At 36.7% G+C, this 27,545-nt stretch overlaps 1 protein-coding gene across 1 annotated transcript in view; it reads left to right on the top strand.

Moving 5' to 3' along the window:
- Positions 1–27,545, top strand: part of HERC2 (HECT and RLD domain containing E3 ubiquitin protein ligase 2) — a 110,697-nt gene that overhangs the window by 24,869 nt on the left and 58,283 nt on the right. The window contains exons 16-46 of the mRNA XM_088145006.1: positions 492–685; positions 1,147–1,347; positions 1,806–2,034; positions 2,123–2,247; positions 3,615–3,793; positions 5,272–5,456; positions 5,622–5,777; positions 6,094–6,279; positions 6,951–7,121; positions 7,211–7,314; positions 8,218–8,368; positions 9,123–9,337; positions 10,834–10,966; positions 11,772–11,899; positions 11,999–12,194; positions 12,581–12,717; positions 14,451–14,624; positions 14,707–14,843; positions 15,232–15,383; positions 16,340–16,531; positions 16,717–16,904; positions 17,005–17,197; positions 18,059–18,241; positions 19,521–19,705; positions 21,711–21,858; positions 21,962–22,158; positions 22,414–22,644; positions 23,214–23,349; positions 24,625–24,768; positions 26,311–26,453; positions 26,781–27,048. Coding sequence (XP_088001132.1) covers positions 492–685; positions 1,147–1,347; positions 1,806–2,034; positions 2,123–2,247; positions 3,615–3,793; positions 5,272–5,456; positions 5,622–5,777; positions 6,094–6,279; positions 6,951–7,121; positions 7,211–7,314; positions 8,218–8,368; positions 9,123–9,337; positions 10,834–10,966; positions 11,772–11,899; positions 11,999–12,194; positions 12,581–12,717; positions 14,451–14,624; positions 14,707–14,843; positions 15,232–15,383; positions 16,340–16,531; positions 16,717–16,904; positions 17,005–17,197; positions 18,059–18,241; positions 19,521–19,705; positions 21,711–21,858; positions 21,962–22,158; positions 22,414–22,644; positions 23,214–23,349; positions 24,625–24,768; positions 26,311–26,453; positions 26,781–27,048 — 5,361 coding nt within the window. The remainder of the gene's footprint in view (positions 1–491; positions 686–1,146; positions 1,348–1,805; positions 2,035–2,122; positions 2,248–3,614; positions 3,794–5,271; positions 5,457–5,621; positions 5,778–6,093; positions 6,280–6,950; positions 7,122–7,210; positions 7,315–8,217; positions 8,369–9,122; positions 9,338–10,833; positions 10,967–11,771; positions 11,900–11,998; positions 12,195–12,580; positions 12,718–14,450; positions 14,625–14,706; positions 14,844–15,231; positions 15,384–16,339; positions 16,532–16,716; positions 16,905–17,004; positions 17,198–18,058; positions 18,242–19,520; positions 19,706–21,710; positions 21,859–21,961; positions 22,159–22,413; positions 22,645–23,213; positions 23,350–24,624; positions 24,769–26,310; positions 26,454–26,780; positions 27,049–27,545) is intronic.

Here is a 27,545-nt window from a genome sequence, read left to right on the forward strand (position 1 = left end):
TCCAAGACTTATCTACAAACACAAAGTCTCTAGCCAAAACCTCTCAGAGAAGAGGTACACTACTTTGTTATTAGGTACAACTACATAACCTATAAAACTACATACCTACATGGTGGCTAACACTAACACAACTGCAAGGCTGGGCATACAAATGCTCCAGTTATATTGTCACTCCATACCCCCCCACTGGGTAACTAGCATACACATGCCAATAGGTGGCAGTAAATAGCAGTATACATGCACAACACACAGTCATACGATCTCTCTCTAGTCATAACATTTTCAGTGAAGATAACGAGCTGCATCCTTTTTCCATGAGAAAATCCTAACAGGAGAACCCTAGTAGCCATTATTCCTAATGGAATAATATATCCAAATATAACTCAAATGATTTCAAGATCAGATTTAAAGTATCTTATTTTAATTTGGCTTTCAGATTATAGTAAGAGTAATTATTGTCATACTTTGTGTTTTCATCATTTTGCCTTCAGGAAAAAAAGTTATAGATGTAGTAGCTGGTTCTACTCACTGTTTAGCCCTCACAGAAGATAGTGAGGTCTATAGCTGGGGAAGCAATGATCAGTGCCAGCATTTTGACACTTTGAGGATTACTAAACCAGAGCCAACTGCTCTTCCTGGATTAGATTCAAAGCACATTGTTGGTATTGCCTGTGGACCAGCCCAGGTACGTTTTCCCTTTACAGTTCTCATTTAGGCATTATTTTCTGTTTGAGGTTACAAACAGGGTTGGGGATTCGTTCAAGAGTATGTTTCTCTTTAGCGCTGCAGGTCTAACTCATCCCTTTTGACTATGACTTCTTTGCATATTTAAGATTTATGTACTTTATGTTTCACACATGCCACCTATTTTTAATAATATGGCCATTCAGAATACTTTTAACTTTCATTGCACCCCAGATTTTGCACTTAGATCATGACTATATAGCAGTTGTATTATCAGACTGTGTACTTCTGCCCTACACTGTTATTACTCAGTACCCATTTATTTTCCCACTATAATTTATCTTAAAATTGATAGTTTTTAGAGGGAGATGACCAAGGAAATATCCTCCAACAGTTTTATATCTCAGAGATAATCTTGTTTAATCCTAATATGTTTTGATTTTTCTTTTCTTCATGATACAGAGCTTTGCCTGGTCATCTTGTTCAGAATGGTCAATTGGTTTACGTGTACCCTTTGTGGTAGATGTTTGCTCAATGACATTTGAACAACTGGATCTCTTACTGAGACAAGTTACAGAAGGAATGGATGGCACTTCTGACTGGCCACCTCCACAGGAGAAAGAATGTATGGCTGTGGCTACTTTGAATCTTCTAAGGCTGCAGGTATTTTAAATATCATAGCAATAATATCCAGAATGGAATCTCAGAATCTCAGTTGTAGTAATCAATTATTGAATTAGCTGAAATTAACATTGACTTGTAATTTTCCAAATACCGTAATGTTTTAATTGTTACTACCTTTGCACAGGCCTCATAGTTGCTATCACGGTAGCCTCTGTAAGTTGCAACTTAAAGGTGTAGCGTGCCTATGGTCAAGTAATTACTGGGTCAGTTACTGACCGGGCCTTGATCCTAGTTCACCATAATTCAAGGCCAGTACTCCTTTTCCATATAATTGGGGATATGTTTATAATATTTATTAATTAATTTTCACATAGGTTGGAAGTACATGCCTTAGTAAATGTTCAAAATTCACACACAAGTACGTATGGTTATTTTATACTAGAATTCTTTCTTGAATTTGCTTCATCGTTTATAAGTTACCTGTGCTTGTCTTTCAGCTTCATGCTGCAATTAGTCACCAAGTCGACCCTGAATGCCTTGGTTTGGGATTGGGCAGTGTCTTGCTCAACAGCCTGAAGCAGACGGTAGTGACTTTAGCAAGTAATGCTGGTGTGCTTAATACTGTACAGTCAGCAGCCCAAGCAGTGTTGCAAAGTGGGTGGTCGGTGTTGCTACCAACTGCAGAGGAACGCGCAAGAGCTCTTTCGGCACTTTTACCCAGTGCAGGTATGTTTCATTCACAGATATCTGAAGATAACACAGAGAAAGACATTGCTTATGTGTCATACATCATAAGAGTTTTGTTAACTTTTAGTTTCAGGGAATGAAACAAATGTGAGTCCAGGTCGTAGATTTATGATTGATCTGCTGGTTGGAAGTTTGATGGCTGATGGGGGTCTAGAATCTGCACTGAATGCTGCTATTACTGCAGAAATTCAGGTAGGTTGGCTTTGTGTTCACTACACATTGGGGAAAAAAGTTTTGGATTGACATTCTGTCAAGAGCTGATTGGCTTCACATCTCAGTTTTTTTACTTTACTTGTTTTATGGTTATAATATGAAATGATAGAGTATATACTTTATTAGTGAAACATTACATAAAACTGCATTCACAGTTTTATTTACAACTACTTTGTAAACTCATTGGTGTTTTTCACAAAGCAACTTTGGTGTGTTTTATCATTTTTGTTGAAGTAAAATATGAATGTTTAGGCTAGCAATACTTCTGAAGGGAAAGGATTGTCGCTTACTAATCAATAAATTGTATGCATAGATTATTGCATAATCTGACCCATTAACTAGAAATACTGTGGATTGGGAAATCCAGTAATCTGTAAGAAGGGATTCTGGATAAAACCAATTTGAAGGGCCAAATATGCTCCTGGAGACAATACTGTGTGTAGTTATGCAGGTGGCATTTTTAACCCATTTATGCTGATTTAGCAGCAGCAGCCCCGAACTGCAACTAATATGGAATATGGGAGCTAAAATGCTTGTGGGATATATATTGATAATATACTATCAATTTTACATTATTTACATTAGCTGCTTACTCATTTCTAGCTTCAGTTCAAGGTACTCATTTTTACTTTAAAGCCTGATTGTACTCGTATGCACGTTGGAGGTCTTAGTTTCTGGTCCACCAGCAAGATTCATTCTAATGTGATAGCAATGTTTGCAGGAGAGTAGGCAGAGTTTTGGATGTGGAATGAAAATAAATTGGTGCCTACATAAGGGAGCCATTTTGTTTCAGAGTATAATAGTAATGTGTTTTCTGTGACAGGTGGCCCGATACCCACATTTCTCCAACTTTAATGAGCTTAGAATTTTTCTTGAAACACAGGGATTTATTTGGTATCTTGGTGGTTGCACCTAGTCAAACATGGTCAATCTTGGAAAGCTAAGCATGATCAGGCCTGTCTGAGTGTTACAGGGACACCACCAGGAAATATTAGGACTATAGTCTAGACTTGAAGCAAAAAATAATCCTGAAAGGAGGCAGTGGCAAATTATTTCTCTATTACCAATTAAAGTACACTAGTGGGTCTGTGAAGATGTAAGAAGTTAGGTGTGATTCATTGGAAACTTTGTTTTTTTAACCTTGTATACACTATCTTTCATTCCATTTTATCTCTCCCAGCCATATGGGCTTTATGGAGTGGTAGGCTCCTCTTTGCAGATTTAACTGAAAGGCAGGAAGTTGGAAAGTCAATAAATCGTTAGGGATTGGGGCATTACATCTCTTGTTTAGTTGACGTGACAATAAAAATTGTTCAGTGCTTTCACTTAAGTCTTTTGCTTTGTAGGATATTGAGGCAAAAAAAGAAGCTCAGAAAGAAAAGGAAATCGATGAGCAGGAAGCAAATGCATCATCACTTCACAGAAACAAGACACCGTTAGATAAAGACCTCATTAATACTGGGATCTATGAATCTGCAGGAAAGCAAAGCTTGCCTTTGGTTCAGTTAATTCAGCAGTTATTGAGGTATTCTGGTTTGATAACAAAGCTGTCACAAAATTATTGCTCCTCTTCATTGTTTAATTTTTGTTTTCTTTTCACTGTCTTTGTTTCATTTCTTCTGTTTTTGATTCCATCTTTGTCTTTGGATTGCTTTTGGGGTGTTTATTGTGCAATAATAAGAAGCGTACTATATTGAGAATGAAGACTGGGCTAAAAATAATTTTATGAGCTTCCTGGTTAATGGTATTCCTGCTAAGCCTCCTATTTTGATCAGTAAATTTGTGAAAAATTGGACAATTTCTTCTTTGTATTTCAAGCTGCTTTTGAAATAGAAGACTTTTAATAGCAGATTGTAGCATGGCCTGGGAGTTTTACTTTCTGTGTTATTTAGTGATATGGGTCACAGACATGCTCTTAGGTCAGTGGTTCTTAAACTGCATGTTACCCCCATCCCCACCCCCCCGGGCTTAGAAGCAAATTTCAGGGCCTTGGAGACAAAGCAAAATGCTTTTTAAAATTTTTTAGTGTTAATTATGAAAAGTTAAAAACATTACCCTTTCGCATCCTTCCTCTACTTTATGACTTCTGGTGTTGGGCCACAGCATCCATAAACTATGCCCCTACTCAGAGTTCCTCGTTGGTGTGTTCTAGGATGGCTGGTTTGGATGAGGAGTGCTGTTGTCCAGACAAGTGTCTTTGTGTTTGTGTGTCTGTAATCTGCTCTCTATTTCTTATGTAGTTAGTGAAACACTTATGCCTGTGAAATAGATTTTCCCCTGTTGGTTATTAAGTATCTTTTGACATTGCACGCTGTGGTTAATACTTGAAGTTTAATAATAAAATATTGTTTAGATGTAACGTTCCTGAGGTTATATTTTATAAACTTTCAAGTTTCTGTTCTTATTTATTTGATATATAGATTACAGTAATGATTAAGAGTAAGAGATATATTTATTTCTTGACCAGCCTTAACCCCAATGAAATAATTATTTGAGGAGTGTTATTCCAAGTGATTTATTATTTAGGGGGCCATGGCATGACAGAAGTTGAGAATCTCTGTCTGAGGGGCATCCAAGTTAGTTCTTCTGTTTTGAGCAGTGTGTTTTCAGCTAGAATGTTTATACCTAACAATGCATTTTCGACATTAATGTAATATTTTAATAATGCTATATTACACAGTGTTTCAAAACAATATTTGGTTATCAATGGTTTATTGCATTGACACTTATGTTTCATAGAAGCAAAACACTGGGCGGAGGGATGGGGAAGATGTAATTATTTTTAGGAAAAAAGAGCAAATTACAAATTTGGGAGCATGATGCCAAATAACCTCTTAAGAAAAATCAACAAAATATTAGTGTATGGATGGCTTTAAGAAAAATCAACAAAATATTAGTGCATGGCTGACTTTAAGAAAAATCAACAAAATATTAGTGTATGGCTGGCTAGTGATCTTTTTTTGCTCATTTTTAAACCTTTTTTAAAAATATTATTCCCATCAGGAACATTGCTTCACAAACAATTGCTAAATTGAAAGATGTGGCTCGTCCTATTTCTTCTTGTTTAGACCATGAACATTACAATAAAGAAAGGTCTGCTTCTTTGGACTTACTGCTGCGTTTTCAGCGCTTACTTGTTAGTAAGTTATATCCAGGAGATCATGTTGGACAGGTCCCTAATACATACAGTAAGTATAGCATTTTATTTTTTGTGTGTGTGTGTGTGTGTGTGTTGAAAGCATGCTGTTACTTTCTGTTGGACTAGATAGCCATTTCACAAGAGTTTCCTCTAAATTTTAGTAAGATTAAATACTACTGTATGAACAGAATGTGATGTTTCCTTCTCTTGACAGGTCCTGAGCTTCTAGGAGTTGGTTCTCTGCTGAAGAAATACACAGCCCTTCTGTGTACACACGTTGGGGATATTTTGCCTGTAGCAACTAGCATTGCTTCTACTAGCCATAGGCATTTTGCAGAAGTATCTCGTGTTGTAGATGGCGACTTAACAGGTACTGATACTTGTTCTTTTTATTCCATTTTATCACTTTTAATGATAAGTAAAACATAAGCAACACAATGGATATGGCTCCAGTTGTATACATTTGGATCCATGCTGCTTGTTCCAAGGAAGGGGGATTGATTTTTTTAATTTGAAAAGCTGCTATTGAAGGTTATCTGTGTAAGGGGAATGGGCAGAATTTGCCTAATTTATCATTTTGTTGATTTGCCAGTTTGCAAGTCTGGATCCAAGCCATTTGAAATTTGTTGGGAGGATGCACAAAGTACATAATTCTAGCTTTTTACTAAACATTCTGTTTTCCTTAGGTGTTCTCCTTCCAGAGTTAGTGGTATCTGTAGTACTCCTTCTCAGTAAAAATGCTGGGCTTATTCAGGAAGCTGGAGCGATTCCTTTATTGGCTGGCTTATTAGAACACCTGGACAGATTTAGCCATTTGGCTCCTGGTAAAGAGAGAGATGACAATGAAGACTTAGCTTGGCCTGGAATAATGGGTATGCTCTTTCCTGGAAATATTTAAAACACTTCTTTTAACATACCTTCTCAGATAAATTTTAGATGTTTTTCTCTGTTTTGAGTTAGCAGACCTCTTTTTGAGCATTGTTCTTGGTTTGAGGCATTGTATTTTAGAGGGATTCACACAAACAGGGACAGGTAAAATGAAAGACAAATAGGATCAAGTTGGAAATTAAGTCTTGTAAGGAGACTCTGAGGACATTGAGTATGTTTAGCTATGGGAAAAGATGAGTGGGGAATATGATAGCTCTCTGCAAGAATGCCGTTATCTACTAATTTTTATCTCAGAATGCAGAGCATGGCATAACAGTCTTAAGTCAGATTCTGACTGAATGTTATTAAAAAAAACCCTTCCTAACTAGAAAGATAGTGGAACCAGCTACCTGAAGAGTTTGTGGGCTTCCCTTCATATTCTGTCATTAACCGGTGACTAGGTAGATGTTTGGAGATGTTTTAATTTGGATTCCTGCATTAAGTGGGAAGTTGGCCTAAATGGCTCTTTGAAATCTATGATTTTTGAAAAAGTATGTCACAAAATATATATTTACAGTGGAATACATAATTAAGTTGTGGCTTCCTAATTCTTTAGTTTTACTCTTTTCAGTTTGATAGTTATGAACCATAGTTAACATTTTTCTCCATTTCTTAGGTACATTCTTTACAGGACAGAATTGCAGAAATAATGAGGAAGTGACACTTATACGAAAAGCTGACTTGGAGAACCACAATAAAGATGGTGGCTTTTGGACAGTGATTGATGGCAAAGTGTATGATATAAAAGATTTCCAAACCCAGTCATTAACAGGGAGTGGTATACTTGGTGAGATTCCACTACTTTATCAAAGCAAACACCAAATTCAAGTTGTTGTTCAGTTACCTTCTAAACTGATGGCTTTCTGTTTCCTTTAGCCCAGTTTGCAGGAGAAGATCCAGTTGTTGCTCTGGAGGCAGCTTTGCAGTTTGAGGATACAAGAGAATCAATGCATGCCTTCTGTGTTGGCCAATATATGGAGGTAAAAGGTTTAGAGAAATTATCTCAAACTTGAGCCACGTAAGATAAAAAAATGGTCTTAGTTGGATACTATACCATAACAAGTATGGCACATGTCTGCATTTGCACATCACATTGAAGAATTATGAGTCATGAATTAATTTAATCTCCTCCTAGGTCCACATGCACTCACTTCTTTGAAAGCTCTTCTCTCTGTTTTCCTATGAAAATGCTTTGTGTTGGTATTTGAATTGTGGTTTATCATTATTATAGTTTCAAAACAAAATTAACTTGACTGCTTGGATTATGAAGGTCATATGTGGAAATAATCTCTAGTTAGTACCAAATGTGATTCAGTTGCAGGACTAAGTTGAGTTTAAAAAACTCATATTCAAATGTATCCTGGAACAGTTGTTATCCTTTTTGAATCACTTAATGTTTTAAAAGCTAAACATTGTTTTATTCTTAACATTTCTACAATATAGATTTAAAATCCTATCAGCTTTCATTACAGATTAGGGTGGATATCTGTGGAAATTTAAAGAGTTAATTAGCTTCAATCTGATATAAAAGTTTAATTATACTGAAAAACCAATTACATACATTACATATACAGTAGAGTATATGTAAACTTTTTGACTATTTGTTCATTCATTGCAGTTGACAGAACAAGAATAAGTCTGAATAAGGGAGCAGAAATAGTGGTTTTCTAAATTTATTGTAGTTCTTACTGTTTGATAGTTCTCTTCCTCCTTCTTCCCTCACTAATATTTTTTCCTGTGTCTCCAGTACAGCTGAATACTAAATTAAAGTCCTTGACAAAGTGTGATCATCACTATTTAATCAAAAATTATCCCAACACATCAAAGTTTATTCATCATGGGGTTGATTGGGGTCTGGTTTTATTTATTTTTTATTTCTGTAGCCTGATCAGGAGGTGATCACAACACCAGATACTGGCAGTCTCTCATCACCCCTCATAGACACTGAAAGAAATTTAGGCCTGCTTCTTGGACTACATGCTTCCTATCTAGCAATGAGTACACCACTTTCTCCAGTGGAGATTGAATGCGCCAGTAAGAATTTGTATATTTTACTTTAAATGTAAATGTAAATTTATATAGGGGTTAATCTATGTTCTATAATGAAGTTTTTAAAATAAGCTAATTTTTCATTCATCCTATTGTTACAGTAATTTATTTCAAAGGCCAAATAAATGATTTGCCTCCCCCCCCAATACTTTTATTTGTTAACGCAAACCTTCATTAGTTGCAAACACAAGTAGTGAGTTTGGGGGATCACTCACCTGATTTAAATGTTACTATTTCATGTGCATCTGTGTAAAGAATAAAGGACAATCTTAAAATTCAAGAAACACCATTATGTGATATACTGCATGATTTGTTTAAAGAAAATCCCAGATTTACTCCTTGGCGTTTCTAATTTAAACAAACAAAAATTATAAAAATATTAGCAAGGAATGAACAATGCCCCAGACAGTGGGGAATACACTTTATTGAACTAGGTAGGCCCATAGTGTTGCTTTAGTATTAAGAAGCTTTATGTGTTAACTACTGGAATTATATGAGACAAAAAAGGGAGGACATAAAATCCCTGCATTTCTGAATAGTCTAAAATGCCTTGTCCTTTAGAGTTTGGCAATAATAATTTACTAAATTCCCAACAACTCTGGGCAGCTCACAACAATCAAACAAAAGAAACTCCTGTTTTTAAATAAGTTTCTTTTAAGTTTATTTTTAAATAACTGCTTACCAAAGCTACAGAAATAGTATGATTAAACAGAATGTTTGAATGTATTTTCTTTTATAGAATGGTTGAAGTCTTCTATTTTTTCTGGAGGCTTGCAAACTAGTCAGATACATTATAGTTATAATGAAGAAAAGGATGAAGACCACTGTAGCTCTCCTGGTAACACCACACCAAACAAATCAAAACTGTATTCCCATCGACTAACTTTGAGTGATCACTCACAGCCTTTTCTGCAAGCTATTGCAGACAACAATATTCAGGATCACACTGTGAAGGTAAGAGTACCTTGTCTTAAGAACAGAGATGGGCTGCTCTGGGCACTGGAATTGCTAGTTTACATGTTGGTGCTTATAAACCCTTGGATTGTTCTATTGTTACACCAACGTGATTGATATCCCAAGTTTTAAACAGTGTGCTGGAGATAATTACTATATACTATTTAGGGTCACAAATAAGAGCTTACTGGTCCAGACACATCATATTAGTGGAAATAAATGGGTTCTTATATTATGTAAGATTCTGAGATTCCTATCAAGACCTTAACTAACTGTCCATCCTGTCCCTGCACCCCAGCATTGTGAGCTGAGCTGTTCTTAGTCTTCCTGTCCAAAGCTGTAATAAATGGAATTTGCTCATTCCCAGAATGGTTGCTGCAAATGTGGCCAGTCACAAAACACCCATTTGCTAAAGACACTCTGGTGCTGTTAAAAGAAAAACAACTTCCTCAAGAACTTCTGTACGAGGCTTTTGAACTTCATAACATAACTCCTTTGAGCCTGTTTTCTGCTCCAATATGAATTTCAGAAGAAGAAGTTGAAACTCAAAAACAAATAGCATAGCCAAAAAAATTAAATATAAGGCAGATTTGGAAAACGAGCACCAAATGTCAAATGGTATGTTTCCCTACCATACAGAGACTCTCCATTCTAAATTAGGCTAAATTTCCCACCACTTAAAACCCCACTACCACACTAAAGCAACTGGCCAGTTAACCAAAGCAATTAATATAGACATTCCATCCCAACTTGTCCTGGAGACCAAACTTTGCCTAAAATAATGCTACCCTCCGAAACAAAACATAGAACATATATCCCATTGGATGCCCCTTGTCCTTGTTTTTTATGATGTTCACATTGTTGTTGGCAATAATCACTTCCGGGGTGGCTAGGGAAGCCTGAGCAATTAAAAAATATGTGACAAAAATCCAGGAAAGGGGTCCCTCGTGGTTATCTTATTTCTCTTTCTAGCGTTTTCAGGTTTTTTTCCCCTGTATCTGCTATTTTTTGTTCTGGAAGTAATGCTGAGTCTAGCCTTGTTCCATGCATTCCTTCGATAGTGCAAGAACATTATCCCGCACAATTGCATTGAGTGACTATGCCAGACAATAGGTTAGAAAAGTCTGCTGCTTTTGTAAAAACTACAATTCTGCCTAAAGAATATTAAATAAAACTATGTGAGAGATACAAAACAGGCTGTTTGTCTGACTGTTACTTCTGCAAGTGTTTTCATTGTGGTGTTTATTGCCTTAATGTGTGATAAGAATGCAATTATTATCCTAAATTATGAGGAGATGGTTGCAACTGTATGTAAGAAAAGGGAATGTAGGGGAATGTGTCTTGAGATTCTGATATATGATATTCTGATATATGATATTCTAATATGTGATATTCACAGAATGCTTTTTTCAATTATTTGTTTCATTGAATTACATAGAATTCATATAATTGCTACAATGCCATAAACTCCACTAAGTGTATATATTTTTGTCTAGGACTTCCTATGTCAAGTCGAGAGGTACTGCAAACAGTGTCACCTGACAACGCCAATTACATTCCCTCCTGAGCACCCAGTGGAAGAAGTAGGACGTCTGCTGTTATGTTGCCTTCTAAAGCACGAGGATTTAGGTATCCATATTTGACATACAGTTATCTCAGAGTAGCATTGCAAAAACCGTGGGGCAGTGAGATGAAGGAGACAGTGATTAAATGGGTAGGGTGCTAAAAATTTACTAGGGCCTACGTTGGTCTAGCATGGCATGAGCAAAATATGTGGTCATTTGTCAGCCAAAATGCTGCATGACTTATTCTTGTCTCCATTTGGAATACAAGATTGGGTGGGAAACTTGGGGTTACTATGATAATATAGCCCTTTGGCATTGCAGTATCCAAGAAGAGCTAGGACATGGTAGGTAGATTCTTAGATATTTCAGGAGATTTTCTTTTTTGAGGAGCAGAATGCAACAACCTTTGTTTCTTCCCAAATTAGTCCACATGCTTCCAAATTTGGAATTTGGCTGAGCTGGGCAGACTTATAAATCTAGAGAAAAAAATGCTTGCCTTTGTGGTGACAAAGGTATTAAGAAGGGTGGAGAGGGGAGGGAAACCTATCCTATGGAATATTTTGTTGTGGGGAAAGCAAAATTCCAAAAGCATTTAGTATAGCACATACTTGAATAAGTTTTCTTCCCAATCCTATTAAACTCTATTTCTGCACTGTGAAAAGAATAAAATTTTGGTTGGACACATGGGATGGCAAGGTGTGGCAGTGGAGTAAGGGAAACAGGTGTCTTTTATATTCTTCCAAAATAGACCAAAGAGAAAATTCTCTGTCACTTCAGATCAGAGTATCAGGAAGCAAAAAGCTCATTGTCTTCCTATTTTACTTTACTATTTTATTTAATATTATGCTTTTGTTTATTCTTTTCTAAAGGTCATGTAGCACTTTCTCTTGTTCATCCTGTTATGCTTGGAGTTGACCAAGTTAAACACCGAACACTTCCAAAATCTGTAGCAGATGTTTGTCGTGTTGTCTATCAAGCAAAATGTTCACTGATCAAAGTAAGTGGAGTCAAGAAATCAGCAATATCCTTTCTTGGTACTAATAGCTATTATTGCTACTTAAATTATGAACTGATTCATTTGCATTACTTTTTTAAGACTCATCAAGAACAAGGAAGATCTTACAAAGAAGTTTGTGCTCCTGTTATTGAACGTTTGAGATTTCTCTTCAATGAACTGCGTCCAGCAGTATGCAATGATCTCTCCATCATGTCCAAGCTTAAAAGTCTTAGTTCTTTGCCCCAATGGAGAAGGGTCGTTCAGAAGATAATTAGAGATAAGAGAAAAAAGAGAGGTAAAACAATGTTTTAAAATACGATTTATAGTAGAGGTGATGGAGAAGATGTGATTGTTATTAGTTGACATGTAAAATACAAAGGATTTTGGGTTGTTCCCAAGTAAGACTTTTATGCCTCATTGAAAAAATTGGCATCATCACTTATCCATCACTGCTTGTGTGTCCAGTTCCACATGGGCTCCATCTTGTAAATTCAAAAGACTAGGCAGTTAGCAAGAATAGGTTGAGGAATATAGTCCTCTGCCACATGCAACTGCTATTCATTTCAGCAGTGACTTTTTTCCTAGGCAAAACTTAAACGTTTGTTTCTTAGGAAACCCTGATTTATAGAATTATTATGTTTTGTATTTCTGGCTTTTTAAAAAGTCTTTTTTTCCTGCTAGCTCCTAAAAAATTGGAATCTTCTGATGTTGAAGGATCCAAAATTGGAAATGAGGAAAGTGATTTGGGAGAGTCATGTGTGATACCTCACAGTCCAGTGACAGCTGATAAAAGGCCCTTGTCTGTCAAATCACCTAAGGTAGAGTATAAAAAAGGATGCACCCAGTAAGACGTAGATAATGCTGAATGTTTAGTATATAGATAGAAGCCACTTTAATGTAATTTCTGTATATGCATCATAATCAAATGAGCACAAATGCGCTGCAGCAACCCAGAACAGCAGAAAAAAGAAACAGACCATCTATACAACATCTTCCATTATCAAAAAGTGCCTCACCACTCAACCTACTACAACAGAACCAACACAAGCTATGAAAAGGATAACACTGCCACATGTCAGAAATGTCTCAGAAACTACCAACAGACTATTACAATCACATGGCATCTCCGTAGCACATAAACCAACTAAAGCCCTCCAAAACATCTTAAGCAAACCAAAAGACCCAATAGCCCAAGAAGAAAAATCAGGAGTCATCTACAACATACAGTGTAAGGACTGTAATTGCCACTATGTAGAACAGACAGGCAGAAGGCTTGCAGAATGCATCCACGAACACCGACTAGCAGTCAGAAGACATGATGAAAACTCCTTAATCTCACAACACATGGACAGACTTAACCATAGTTTCAACTGGGAAACTGTCAGCATCTTAGACCAAGCTAAATCCAAAAACGAGGGAATTCCTGGAAGCTTGGTATTCAGACAAGGCAGCCATCAACAGGCAGATAGCGATAAGCAACTTCTACACACTATTCAAAAGAGACAATAAAAAGTAAAACAAAAGACCAGAACATCTCACCAGCAATCCCCACCCAGATAAGCAGAGACTAACACAAAGATTATCACCAGACATACAATCAAGCAGTAAACAATACCCTAATCAAGGAACTACCAGAGGAAAAAAATAAAAACCCCACCCCCACCAACACTGGCAGGGCATGCCACTGTATATAAACAGAGAGCAAACCCCAATCCATTCTAGCACTGAAGATGTTACCTAGGCAGGTAAAGAAACATTTGCAAGAAAACAACCAAGCTCAGAGAACTCCAAGGACTCCATAGTTCAAGCCTGAGCTACACATATTCTCTTCTATAGATGCATCATAAGTGTTGTGGGATGATTTTTATAGTGTCAAAGATTCTGATTAGTTGGCATTTTTGTGTGTGTTTATGTGCACATACTGCTGAAGATACTCTGAATGGAGATGGAAGTTATGCATCTAAACTATATGTGGAATATCCTTATCAAATATTACTTTCCATAATTTACATCAGGGTGGGCAGTCCACAACTCCAAATGTGTGTATGTGTGGCTTTCAGATCTCTCTCTCACTGCTGTTGTCAGAAACTTATTTCTATTATGAGATGGGAAATGCAGCATAAGCCCTCAAATAAACCTTGCACAGTTAAAAAGAAAAAGAAAAACCCTCACTCACCCCAAAAAGAAGGCCCAGCTCCCACTCACCCATATGAGATAGAACCCATCTACTTTGCATGAGTTATGTAGTTATATTTGAGTGTAGTCACCAAAACAGGTCCTTGCCCAGGCGACAATGTAAAATATTCTGTGTCTTTAGTGGCCTTCATGTTGATAACTATGGATTTTTTATATTCAATTCACTTTTTTGGTGGTTATTTTTAGTTGCAGCTCTTTTTGTGTGTACTGTGTTCATCATCAGACATATCTGTAAAGTTTTTCCTTACCCTTAGAGCACAAGCTTCTAATGTTCAACATATCAATGTGTTATTGGGGAATTAACAGTCTGAGACCTCAGTTATTAATTAGTGTTAATGTACTTTTAACTTCTTAGGATAAATGGCAGCCACTGATAAATACAGTCACAGGTGTTCACAAATACAAATGGCTTAAGCAAAACGTCCAAGGTTTATATCCCCAGTCTGCTTTACTGAACACCATAGTTGAATTTGCTTTAAAAGAAGAACCGGTTGATGTAGAAAAAATGAGGAAGTGCTTATTGAAGCAGGTAAACTATTTTCTTTATTGTGGCTGAGGCTTTATTGCATAAGAAACTTACCAAGAGGTGATGCTTTATCTCTGTTTTGCAGCTAGAGCGAGCTGAAGTTCGATTAGAGGGGATTGATACAATTCTAAAGTTGGCCGCCAAAAACTTCTTGCTGCCTTCTGTGCAATATGCTATGTTCTGTGGATGGCAAAGACTTATTCCAGAAGGAATTAATATAGGGTAATCCTTTCTTTAGCTCTTTCTTTCAGTTCAGATGACCATTTTGCAGTGTTGTGTGTGTGGAGCATAAGATCAAGACCAAAGATTTCAGAACTGAGCCAAATGCATGGGGAACTTGGGTAATATAGTGTAACAGTCTTGTGCTAAATGAAGAAAATAAAAATCATAATCTTAATGCAACATTTAAGTGTCATGGAATACCTAGCTTTCCTAGAACTGACATAAACTGCACCAGTAATTTGAAGGCTTTTAAAAAGAGATGTGCAGCTATGTTATGCTTGCTGTACTAGCACAGCAATAGCATATGCTCCATTTGTAATACCATGTGTTATGTGGTATATGTTTTCAAAATCCTGAAATCATTTTTTAAATTTTTTAACCGACAAAGAGAACCTTTAACAGACTGCTTAAAGGATGTTGATCTGATTCCGCCCTTCAACCGTATGCTCCTGGAAGTTACCTTTGGGAAGCTGTATTCATGGGCTGTTCAAAATGTTAGAAACATCTTGCTTGATGCTAATAGCAGATTTAAAGAATTAGGTGAGTACCTCCAGCTATTTACTCTGCGTTTTGGTTTATTAAAACTCATTGGAGTTTCTTGCATGAATTTGTATGATACTGCAAACTGTAGTTTAAATTTTAAAGTATAGTTGCCAATTATGTCTTGTAGGGTATCTGATAGTTTCCTTTTTAGTTGATGATATAACAGACATAGAGAAGGAGGGAGCCATGGGCCATACTGAATACATATCTATGCTGTCTTTCTTGGTTGCTTCTGAGTTATATAGACACTTCTATTAAAGAAAGAGAAATAGAAGAACTGACCTGATATTCTCTGAAGTCTTTCTGATCTGATTCCTTGTTTGAAAATTTGGCCAGTTTGTATGTTTGAATACTGTGAACTCATGGACCATAATATTATTTGTATCTGCATTGTCTATTCAGATAAAGTGTTATGATTTTGTGTGTGTGTGTGTGTGGAGTTTCTAATGTAATATTTGCAACCAGAAAAGCAACTTGAGGCAAAATAATAGTAAAAAACTTGCAGCAGAACTGTTGTATAGGTCATTTACATAAGCTAATAAATAATACTATTCATTATTTAATAAATAATAAACTTTAATAAATCATTAATTTAACTTTATTTAATAAATAATAAACTTTAATAAATCATTAATTTAACTTTATTTAATAAATAATAAACTTTAATAAATCATTAATTTAATTTAATTTAATAAATAATAAACTTAGAGGCCTGTCATCTGCAGCTCTGGAAACCATCAGCCTCTTGGACTTTCTCTTTTTTGGGTAATGCTTTGTATAGTTTTCATGTTTTATGTAATTTTATATATATTTATTGTTTTAATGGATCTTGTGAGCCGCCCAGAGTCCCCGATCAGGGGGAGATGGGTGGAGATCAATCAGTCAATCAATCAATCAATCAATCAATCAATCAGATAAATAAATAAAATCTTGCTTTTTTACTTTTCCACTAGGGATCCAGCCTGTTCCTCTGCAGACTATAACCAATGAGAATCCTGCAGGACCAAGTCTTGGAACTATCCCACAAGCACGTTTCTTACTGGTCATGCTTAACATGTTAACTTTACAACATGGTGCAAATACCTTGAATCTTCTTCTCAATACTGGCATGTTGGCATTAATGCAGACCACACTGAGGCTGATAGGTATTTGCAGATCTGTCTTCCTCTGACTTCTTATTCAGAACTTTCAAAAAGTTAAAATGTCTTTGTCGTTGTTTCCTGACACTTCATTTTGGGCAAATTTTTAAAATGATATTAGAATTTATCTGTTAATGCTAAATATGAAGTGTGTATATTACTAGATCTCAAGGAATCTCTTGTTGAATTAGGGCCTAGCTCTGATAATGTGGAAGAAGATATGATTGCTGCATCCCGGGGTGCTTCTGCTACAGTCCTAGAAGAATCCAGGAAGGAGAGCACTCCAGTTCAGCTTCCTGTTTCAGGACCAGAATTGGCAGCCATGATGAAGATTGGTACTAGAGTGATGAGAGGAGTAGACTGGAAGTGGGGTGACCAGGTATTATTTTTGTCTGTGTTTCACTTATTTGCTTTATATCTATTCAATTTGAATTATAATCGTAGTTCTTGTATATTTTAAACATTTCTGCTTTCCTCAGGATGGGCCTCCTCCAGGTTTGGGACGGGTAATTGGAGAATTGGGTGAAGATGGCTGGATTCGAGTACAGTGGGACACTGGCAGTACCAATTCTTATCGGATGGGAAAAGAGGGGAAGTACGATCTCAAGCTAGCTGAACCTCCTCCTGCTTCACAACCTGCAATTGAAGATTCTGACACTGAGGATGATTCTGGTAAGAAAGTTCTGAATTGGGCCCACTGGCATTGTAGTTTCTAGGCATTTATCTGAAAACTGTTTTAATCACATCAGATTTTCTTATGTTCTCTCATTTTTCAATAAAAAAACTCAATGTATTAAAAGAAGCGCTTGGTAATATGTGATTACAAGGATTTCTGGAGTAAAGCTCACTTCTCCTTAAATCTTAAGGCCAGTTCTTGAGGGTGACAACATTTGAACAGACAAACAGGGAGACGAATGATAGCTAATTTGTTCCTGGTGTGGACATTATGAACAATTGTTTGGTGTTGGTTCTTCTAAATTTATCAATTTTATTGCAATGTTTATTAATATCCTCTTTCAAGATATTAGTATAATGTCAGTTAAAGGGTGGTATTAGATAGCATCGCTGAAGCAATGAGCATGAAACTGAGCAAACTCAGGGAGGCAGTGAAGGACAGGAAGGCCTGGCGCAATATGGTTCATGGGGTCACGAAGAGTCGGACACGACTTAACGACTGAACAACAACAAAAGGGTGATAAAGGCTTCATCTTTATCTTTCTGCTCCCCTATAAGATTACAAAGGGACAAGAGTTCTTTTAGTTTGCTTTTCTTTGTTAAGTACAGTAGCAGTGTTAACTATTCTTTCTGAACTGTGTGTTTTTTAACTTACATGATAAAATAAATCAGATATTCTCACTTCTTTTGCGACTAACTTATCCAGTCTTGAGGAAATGCTGTGATTTTTATGATGGTCATAACTTCAAAATACTAAGTTTATATTATTGGACATTATGTAGAGTGATTATGAAAACGAGTAAGTTGAAATACATTAACTTCACTGTTTTCAGTAATTTACTTTGACACTCGTTTCAGAAGGAGAACATGCTGAAAGAAATCTCCATCCTACTTCCATGATGCTGACCAGCACAGTGAATCTTCTGCAAACTCTCTGCCTTTCTGCTGGCCTTCACGCTGAAGTAATGCAGAATGAAGCAACAAGAACTTTGTGTGGATTGCTCCGTATGCTGGTAGAAAGTGGCACGACAGAGAAAACATGTAAATCCAGTTTATTATATTCTTGCTTTCTGTGTGTATTCACTATCCTAATATCAGAGAAGAATGCTATGTATTTATTTAGTTTATTCATTCAGTTTGTATCCTAGCACAATCCAGTAAGATCTTCGGCATTTCACAAGATCTAGACAATGCCTAAATAATCCACATATTTTAAAAAAAATAGGTCCCTGGGAATTATACTCCCCTCTAAGGAATAATAATGTCAATTAATTATATTAAATCATATTAACTGCACAATCTGCAAATTCTGTACTGAAGAGCATTGTTTTGAATGTTTTTTCTGAATGAAATCAGGGAGGGGACCAGCCTGATTTCAATGGGGAGGCTGTTTCAGAGAAGGAACACCTCTGAAAAGCAGTGCATTCTAGCTTTTGCCCTTTACTTCCCGGAAGAGTGGCACTACTAGTTTTTTTTTCTGAGATGACCACACTGGTCAAGCTGATACTAGTTCGTCTGTGCAGTATGGAGGTAACTCAATACCTGGAAGCTTATTAGAAGCCAGTGCAGAGCTCAAAGCCGAGATGTAATGTGCCCCCCACCAACAGCTGCCAGTTAGCATGTGGGCTACCACACTCTGGATCAATATAATTTCTGACTAACCTTTAAAGGCAGCCTCATGTAGAATGCATTTCAATAGTCCAGTCAGATCATAATGAGGGCATGAGTTGCTGTGCCTTAAAGGGAGAAGAATGTTAATCCTTTACAGAATGAAAGGGCTTGGTGTAACTTCCTTTTTAACGTTTCACTTTTATAACTGTTTGTTAGATTTAGTTGTGATGTTTAGCTACATCACAGTAAAGTAAAATGAAATACAGAACTTGATTCTAAATTAACATAAGTAAAAACAGGTGGGTTGTAATCTAGTTGGTGTCTCTCTGATAAAGGAAAGCTTCAGTTAGCAAAAAGAAAAGGGGAAGAAGTCTCTTGCCTTTAAAGCCCATATTCCCCAACTTTTAGAGGAGGAGAGAGTGGAGAGCAAGAGGAATTTCTACTGTGTGATCAGAAATATGCTTAAACAGTGTTGATTATTACCCAGAGTTTTATATCCTGCCCTTTTTCCCTTACAACATTCCAAAGTAATAAGACTATTCTGTGTGAAGAAGTTGACTTACTTTAAAGATACAATTTTACAACAACGAACTCAATGCTAACATGAACAAATGTAATAATACATTTGTTCATGTTAGCATTGTAACATGCTAACATGTAATAAATGTAAGAATAGTTAAGTGTTCATGCAGTTGTTAATTATTTCCAGCCTCCTTGCCAAATACATTAGTTAACAAAGAGCAGCACCGGAGCTGGTGTACATTGGGATTCATCCGAAGTATAGCACTAATGCCTCAAATGTGCAGCACTCTTAGTACGTCACAGTGGATAACGCTGCTAATGAAAATTGTAGAGGGACATGATTCATTCACTGCTGCATCTCTCCAACGACAGGTAACAACATATAATGTTCTAACAATCAGTGGCTGACTGATGGTATAGTTTTAAAGCTGTCTTTCATATCTTTGTTGTAATTTAGAAGCAGGTGTCTTAAAAGATCAGGCAAGCAGCATGAAGATGCAATGTGGCTTTGTCCCTGCATTTACCTTAGATATGAGAGAGGCATTAGAGCTGTGGCAGGTTGGACCTAAAATTGTTGGTTAAGAGTGCTTAAGATATGGCAATATATGTATATGTGCAACAAACACTAAATCCCTCTCTTTGTTTAGGAGGAGATATTTTGTCCTGCAAACCACTTTTCAAAACATGGGGGAGTTGTAAGCATGTGCCATGGCAAACCTGCTTTTCAAAGAATAAAAGTGGGGAAGGGACCCTCTGAGCATGTTGAAATTTTGAAGACTGGCTGTGACTTAATACTGTATTTATTCAAAAGGATGGTTAGATTTTTATTTTTCCTCCTGTGATGGAGGGTGGGGCATCGTTGCTGAGTTTGACACATTGTCAAACTGAATGAATGGTTCAGAGTTGGAAATAATGAAACGTGTCGTTGAAATAGAGGCAGGAGAAAGTGATGAAGGCGCTGTCATCCCTTCAAGTCGGATAGGGATAAGCACGCTAAGTCTGTCTACCTCTCCTCACACTCCATGTGTAGAGGGCAAGTATCTGTACTGGAAAGCTTCCTCTTTCCTTGAAGGTTCTTCATGGAAATGGAGATTTGGGGAAATTAGAACCTCAATTGGTGAAAAGCTTCTATGAAAATAGAGATTTTCATTGCAAATGATCATCCTTTATGTGCACAGGGGAACAAGATGAGAATGTGGCCAGCATGCTGATTGAAATAGAAAGTCTATTTCCTAGGACCACTGAACTCAATAGGGTTTATGACATACCATTTCCTTTCTGAAAACTGAAGAGAAAACAGCTTAGTATTGCAAGGATCTCTTTCACAGTTTCTGTTCCAGCACACCTGGCATAAGCTGGGTTAAATAGACCCACCTAACACAGCAATAACCTAAACATACTCATCTGAGGGTAAGAACCATTGAAATCAATGGGACTTCCTGCAGTTTTTAATTTAAGCATGCATACATTTGTTTGCTGACTCTAGATTTCTGCAAGCAGTCTCTCTTTCAGGAAAGTCTGTATACTGGTGTGTTTGAATGTGAGATAATGGCTTGAATGTGTGGGTGCATGTGGAACTTTAATTAATTTTACAAATGGAGTGTTTGGTTTAGAAGCAATTATTTTTAACCAGTAGACATTAGTTAATTTTTTTCCTAGCCCTGCCCAGAGGCATCCTCAGAATCTGATGCTTTTGTCAAAATGATGAAAGAGTGTTGCACTGTTGTGATGCAAACATTGCCCCTTTTGTATGTTTGTGTCACATCACAATGCATGTACAAAATGGGTACAGCTTGTGTTGCAACGGTGTGATGCCATGTTCGTCATGTTTTCCCTCTTTCACTGCAGACATCTCTGGCTCTACCTTTTTATGGAAAGTGGCTTCTGACGATTGCATTTATACATATGTCTATATCACGTTCATATATAGTAGAATTACAGTATGCATACATTTACTGGGGAAAAAAATCTCAGGAATGGTTTCAGTACGTTTTGGAAGTTAGTTGTCGAGGCAGGAATTTTGTATGTGTTTATAATATTTGGGAAATTGCAGAGATTATAAATTTCCTTTGGGCAGTCACCTTAAATTCAGAGTTGGCTTCCTTTCAGATGAACATGGCAGCTCTTGACTAAAGTGCTGCCTGTGAGATTTAAACCCATAAAACTGGACAGCTTGCATGGATACCGTCAGCAGACTCTGTTCCTGCCACAGACATCATCAGTACATTTTCTTTGCATTTTGTACTTGGCATATTTATAAACAGGGGAATGTTGTAGATATTTTTGTGTAAAAGAAAGTGTGTATATCCTTACAAATATGAAAATGTTTTTCTACCTGTGTGCATTTCTTTTTTGATGCCATTTTGTTTGTTTTTAGATCCTTGCCGTGCATTTATTACAAGCAGTACTTCCTTCTTGGGATAAAACAGAAAGGTCACGGGATATGAAATTCCTCGTGGAAAAATTGTTTGGGTTTTTGGGTTGCTTGCTTACTACCTGCTCTTCAGATATCCCACTGCTCAGAGGTAAGAGAATATTTTGTCTTCACTCTTACAGTTTTTGGTGCATTCATTCTTCATGGTTGTATCTTTCTCTGAGCTTTCCTTTTTTTCTTCTGTATGTTTGCAGAATCTACTCTGAGGAGGAGGAAAGCCAGGCCTCAGGCCTCTCTGACTGCAACTCACAGCAGTACCTTAGCTGAAGAGATTGTTGCTCTGTTGAGGACCTTGCATTCATTGAGCCAGTGGAATGGACTCATAAACAAGTATATCAACTCTCAGCTAACCTCCATCACCCACATCTTTGCAGGAAAAGAGTCAGAAGGGGTAGTTCCCACATCTTTACAATCAACTCATTTCTTGTTTTTAAAAAGAAAACAATTCAATCAATTATCGCTTTTTCAATTTGCACTGTAATAGAGTTTTTAAAATCCTTTCTTAAACATTGAATTTGCCTTAGTATCACATATGTGCACTGATTTTAGAAATATTTAAATCTATGTTTTTTAAAATATATGTATGTATGCTCTGCAAGGGGAACTGCTGCTTGTGGTTTAATTAGATTGTAATCATTTTTACTAGGCTGCTTTGGAAGGCTGTTTCCCTGATTCTGAGACTCCAGAAGTGGGAGGCCTGATGGCAGTTTTGGCAGTTATTGGTGGAATAGACAGTCGGTTGCGGTTAGGCGGCCAAGTAGTTCATGACGAATTTGGAGAAGGCACAGTGACAAGAATTACTCCAAAAGGGAAAATCACAGTGCAGTTTTATGACATGAGAACCTGCAGAGTTTGTCCTTTCAGTCAGCTAAAACCAGTGAGTGCATTTAAATGGTGTTGGGACATTGAGAACAAGCAAATGTGATGGTTTATATAGTAGTTGGGAAATGTTTTTGTGGATAAGAAGCAGGAATGGGTGTATCCTGAATCACTATAACTTAAATGCTGAACCTCTTGAACTGAGCATAAGATCTTGCTGCTCTGACAAGATGGTGGCTACTGATGTTTTATGATACTTGTAATTTCACAAGCAGGTTTAAGTCTTCTGTGAGAATCTTTAGTCTACCTTATCCATTTTGCTTAATTTTTTTTCACATACTCAAGTTTGTATCTTTAAAATCTGAGAACTGCATTTCCCAAATTTGGGAAATTCCCAAATTTCCCACCTCGAGGATATACACACACAGGCATGTGTGTGTATATCCTTGAGGTGACTCAGTAGGTTTCTTTTTGAGAGAAAAAAGGTAACCTTGCTGGATATACCTTGGGTTTCTTCTTTCTAGAAATGGGAAATAGTTATTTCTGATGAAAATAAATAAATCTTGCTGTTTAAATTATAATGAAATTATATTGATAACATTCTTTAAAATTTGTTTTCCCCCTTAGGTCCCTGTGATTCCATTTAATGTGAATAACTTGCCCTTCACTGAACCCATGCTTTCTGTCTGGGCCCAGTTGGTAAATCTGGCTGGAAGCAAAGTTGAAAAACACAGAATGAAAACTCCCAACCAGGGCCTTTCTGGTATATATTTCTCCATTTGAAAGTATTCTTCTCTCTAAGATAACAAGACTAATAAACTGGAAATAAGAAATGTAGTTGGTCTGAAGAGGGTTAATGCTTTATTAGCATTAAACAGAATTGCTCAAGGATTATTTTAAGCCAAATTTGGGCAAAGGCCCTTCTAGCCATATCCTCTGTTTGCTTATCCAGCAGTAACTCTGAATCAAAGAAGACCTCCAAGTTATGGATTTGCTCCTTCAGGGACAGTGCCTTTCCTTCAAAAAGCAATCTCCAGAGCTGATAGAGTTGATGTTTGTACGTCAAGGTTTTCTATCTTGTTTGAGTTTAGCTTCAGTCTGTTTTATCCCATCCAGTCTCCAGCAGCTTCCAAATACTGGGTCAGGAATTCAGTATTATATTCAGATCAGACCAGGGTGATGTTGTACAACTGAGTATCAGCAGTACATTGATGGTATCTTATCCCAAACTGACAAATGACCTTTCTCTGCAGCCTCACACAGATGTTAAAAACTAGGGAGGACATGACTGAACACAGAAATGGCCATCAGGCTGACTTCTCCCTCCTCCCGCATTGATTAGAACTGCCCACTAAGGAAGGAACTGGAGCTACTGTAGAACAGTCCTTCCAATATCTAGATGGAGAATGGTACCACCAAAGGGTCTAATAGGACCAGAAGGGAGAACTACCCCCATCCAGATCCTGACAGAGGTCATCAACCAAAGTTACCAATGCTATTTCTGTCCCATGTCCAGATCTGAAATCTGAGTGAAAGTGGAAAAAGGGAGAAAGGTAGTTTAAAATTTAAACTTAAAAGTTAAAAGTTTCCCACAAGAAGTTTTTAATCTGAACAGATTTTCAGTGGGCAAGATTAGAGTTGTATTCCTATTGTTTTTTTAAGGTAATTTATTTTAATAGTTCTAGAAATGTTTTAAAAATCATTCTGTTTAACAAATTTCTGTAATTTCAACATGAACATCTTCCCCATTAATTTTTGAAGCCCTTGGGTAAAAATCAGAGAACAGCAGTTGGTGTAAAGTTTACATTGTTTCTAATGGCCTGAATAGTCAACATATTTCGAGATTTTTCATTAGAACATAAGCCACTTGTTCCTTTTCTTCCTGTTGCAACACAGCCAACTCAGAAATTCAGATAGAAGGTTTTGAATGGAGCTACATAGTTCCAGGCTTGAAACAAAGCATGTTTTCTCTTTCTTGTTTATCCCTAATGTTTCCTATTACTTGTGCTAACAAATGCCTGTAATATGTTTTGAACAGGACAAATAGACTTGGATCTGTTGAGATGCCAGCAATTAAAACTATACATATTAAAAGCAGGCCGAGCTCTGCTTTCTTACCAGGATAAATTAAGGCAGATCTTATCTCAACCAGCGGTACAAGATGCTGGCACAGTTCCCACAGGTAAAATTCCACTTAATCACCTTTTTAGAATTTTCAGCAATTTTTTCATATTTCTTTCTGCTCCTACTTAAATAGGCAGCATAATGGAGAGGGAACTGTGTTTTTGATGATTATCTTTTCCTGTTTCTCCTCATGGTAAATTATCTGGTTTAGAATTGTCAAGCAGTGTACACTTACGTCCAAACTTTCATTAATGTTTTTGATAGCAACAGGCTGTTCCTTTTCAAGTATAATGTTTTGTGTTTGTAGATAGGGTTCACTAGTTGCCCCAAAATAGATTTGTTGAGAGAGTAGAGAAATGAGGTAAAAAGAATAGGTCATGTTTCACTCATCCATTAAGTGGAAGGGGTATGTTCTTTTAGTATTGGGAGTTAGACTTATATGGGGCCATATATTCTTACAAAGGAGGAAGGAAGAAAAAAAAGATTAACAGGAATGACACCAGCATTTCACAATATAAGGTGGCCTGACTATGCTTAATATATTTAAACAAAATAGATGCCAGGGACACAATATGAGAGACTGAAAGAGCATCCATAGATATTGCTAGAATTATTTCATCAATAAAGCATTAAATTTTTAAACCACACTTCCTTTGAATAGTTTAGGAGATATCCATGATTATTTTCCTTTTTATCCTCAGGCAATGTTATGTGATAAGTCTACTTGGTCCTCAATTTTGTGGCTATCTAGGGATTTGAACTCAGGTCATCTTAATTTTAGTCCAACCAGTATATCACAGAGGTTCTCATTCAGATGCTAGTTTCATCATATAAAAGAAACTCTGTCTTTTCTGCTCTGTAACTCTAACTGTGGAATTCGACATGAGAAGGGTATTTATAATGTACAAACACACTGGTCCTGCCCCATTGTCCTCGTGTTTGGTGCTCCTTCAGTCTTGGCCCTGCTGTATTTAAATTATGTAATTAAAAAAGATAATAGTATTTCTAGGAATAGGGATTTAAGCATAAAACTTGCCAGAAATAAAAAGCTTTGTGGCTCAGGATTACAGTAAGTAACATACATAAAATCCATTTATGAATTATAATTCTGTACTTGGACTTGTACTGAATCCAAAGTTGGGTTTCTCTTAACCTAGGTTTTTAAAAATAATTTCTTGTCTTTTTTGTCATAATAACGGTGGATCTCCTCAGTTTGATGGATTTTTTAAATTAATACTCTGTTCTGATTGATGATTCCTACTATATTGACTACTTTTGTTAAAAATTGATTATTGATTCCATAAACAGTTAAGATTATGTTATATGTAGTATTGACCTAATGTTATCTTGAGAATTCTTGTTCAGTTTTACATAGTATGTAAATCTCTTATTTCTTTTTGGTTCTTTTTTTCCTTCATAATTGTGCTATTAAATATCTGCTAAACTAAAAATATGTATATATAAAAATGAGAAAGAAATATTGGTTTGTATTTGAAATAAGACACATTATGAACTGTTACTTGAAAACTGTACAAGCTTCTGGGTTTTTGTTTTGGTATGGCTGTTCTACAACCTAAAATGCTTTTTTTATTGGTTTAAGATGATGGTGCAGTGGCATCACCTGAGGTGGGAGACATGTCTCCCGAAGGGCCTCAGCCTCCCATGATCCTCTTGCAGCAACTGTTGACGGCAGCAACACAGCCATCTCCAGTAAAAGCAATATTTGATAAACAAGAGCTTGAGGTATTTTGGTTTAATTTTCCGTATTTTAAACTATATACTATTACTCAGGGCTGCTCAGCAACCTGCTAATGCTTTGTACGTTGTTGTTTGCATGCTTAATAAATTTACGTTGTATCCAAAGTGATTTGGTTGCTTTAGGTGAGCCAGGTTTTGGCCACAACAGATCATATAGTTTCATATCTTGACTTCCTGGCATTTTGTCTGTTATTTCTAAGTATGCCATAGGATTTGTGGCTAAGTCTGCTATAGGATAAATGACAACGTCTGCATGCATTGTCCTCTATGTTACTTTGTGTTACATAGAGCTTTGTATATAACTTCCTGTAGGCTGCTGCACTGGCTGTATGTCAATATCTGGCCGTAGAATCTGCGCATCCTTCAACTCCAGTCTTTGAAGAATGTAGCTCCAGTGAAGCTACAACACCTGTTACAGTCCAGCATATCAGACCTGCAAAAGTAAAAAAATGCAAAGTATCTCCTATTCCACCACTCCCAATTGTTGTACAGCTTATGGAAATGGGATTCCCTAGAAAGAATATTGAGTTTGCATTGAAATCACTGTCAGGAACCTCTGGAAGTGCTTCTGGATTACCAGGTAACTCGTGTTTTTAGTATCCACAGTATACTATGGAAGCTATGGAAACTTTGATGGAAACTCTTTGTTTTGGAACTGATGGTCAAAATAATACAGTGGTAAATATAAAGACTGGGTGGAATAGTGAAACTATTAGATTTGGAAAAAAATATTGTGGAAGATGATTTGGAAAGGCTGAAAGAAGGTTCCCTTTTGCTTAATAACAGAGAAGAATGTGGTTGTGGGAGGGCATAGAGAGGGAATCAGGGAAATGGAACCAGGTCCATGTCCTCCTAGATGTTGATATGGAATGAGTCTAGAGAGAAAAAAAAAATGTTGATGGTGTCCCCAAGCTTGCATTCTTGAGACACTGAATGTTTACCAACTAACAGCAAAAATGTGTAGAAAATAAGATGCCTGTGAAAAGGCATAGATTTTGTTCTTCATTTATAAATTTTGATGTTAGCTGAGAGCTGAACAGTAAACATAAAATTAGGTGAAAGTTGTGAAAGTTTGGC

The sequence above is a fragment of the Python bivittatus genome, unplaced genomic scaffold (assembly GCF_059951505.1).
Source record: "Python bivittatus isolate LINGU-HERP-01145 unplaced genomic scaffold, Pbiv_v1 ctg000350_np1212, whole genome shotgun sequence".
Lineage (NCBI taxonomy): Eukaryota > Metazoa > Chordata > Lepidosauria > Squamata > Pythonidae > Python > Python bivittatus.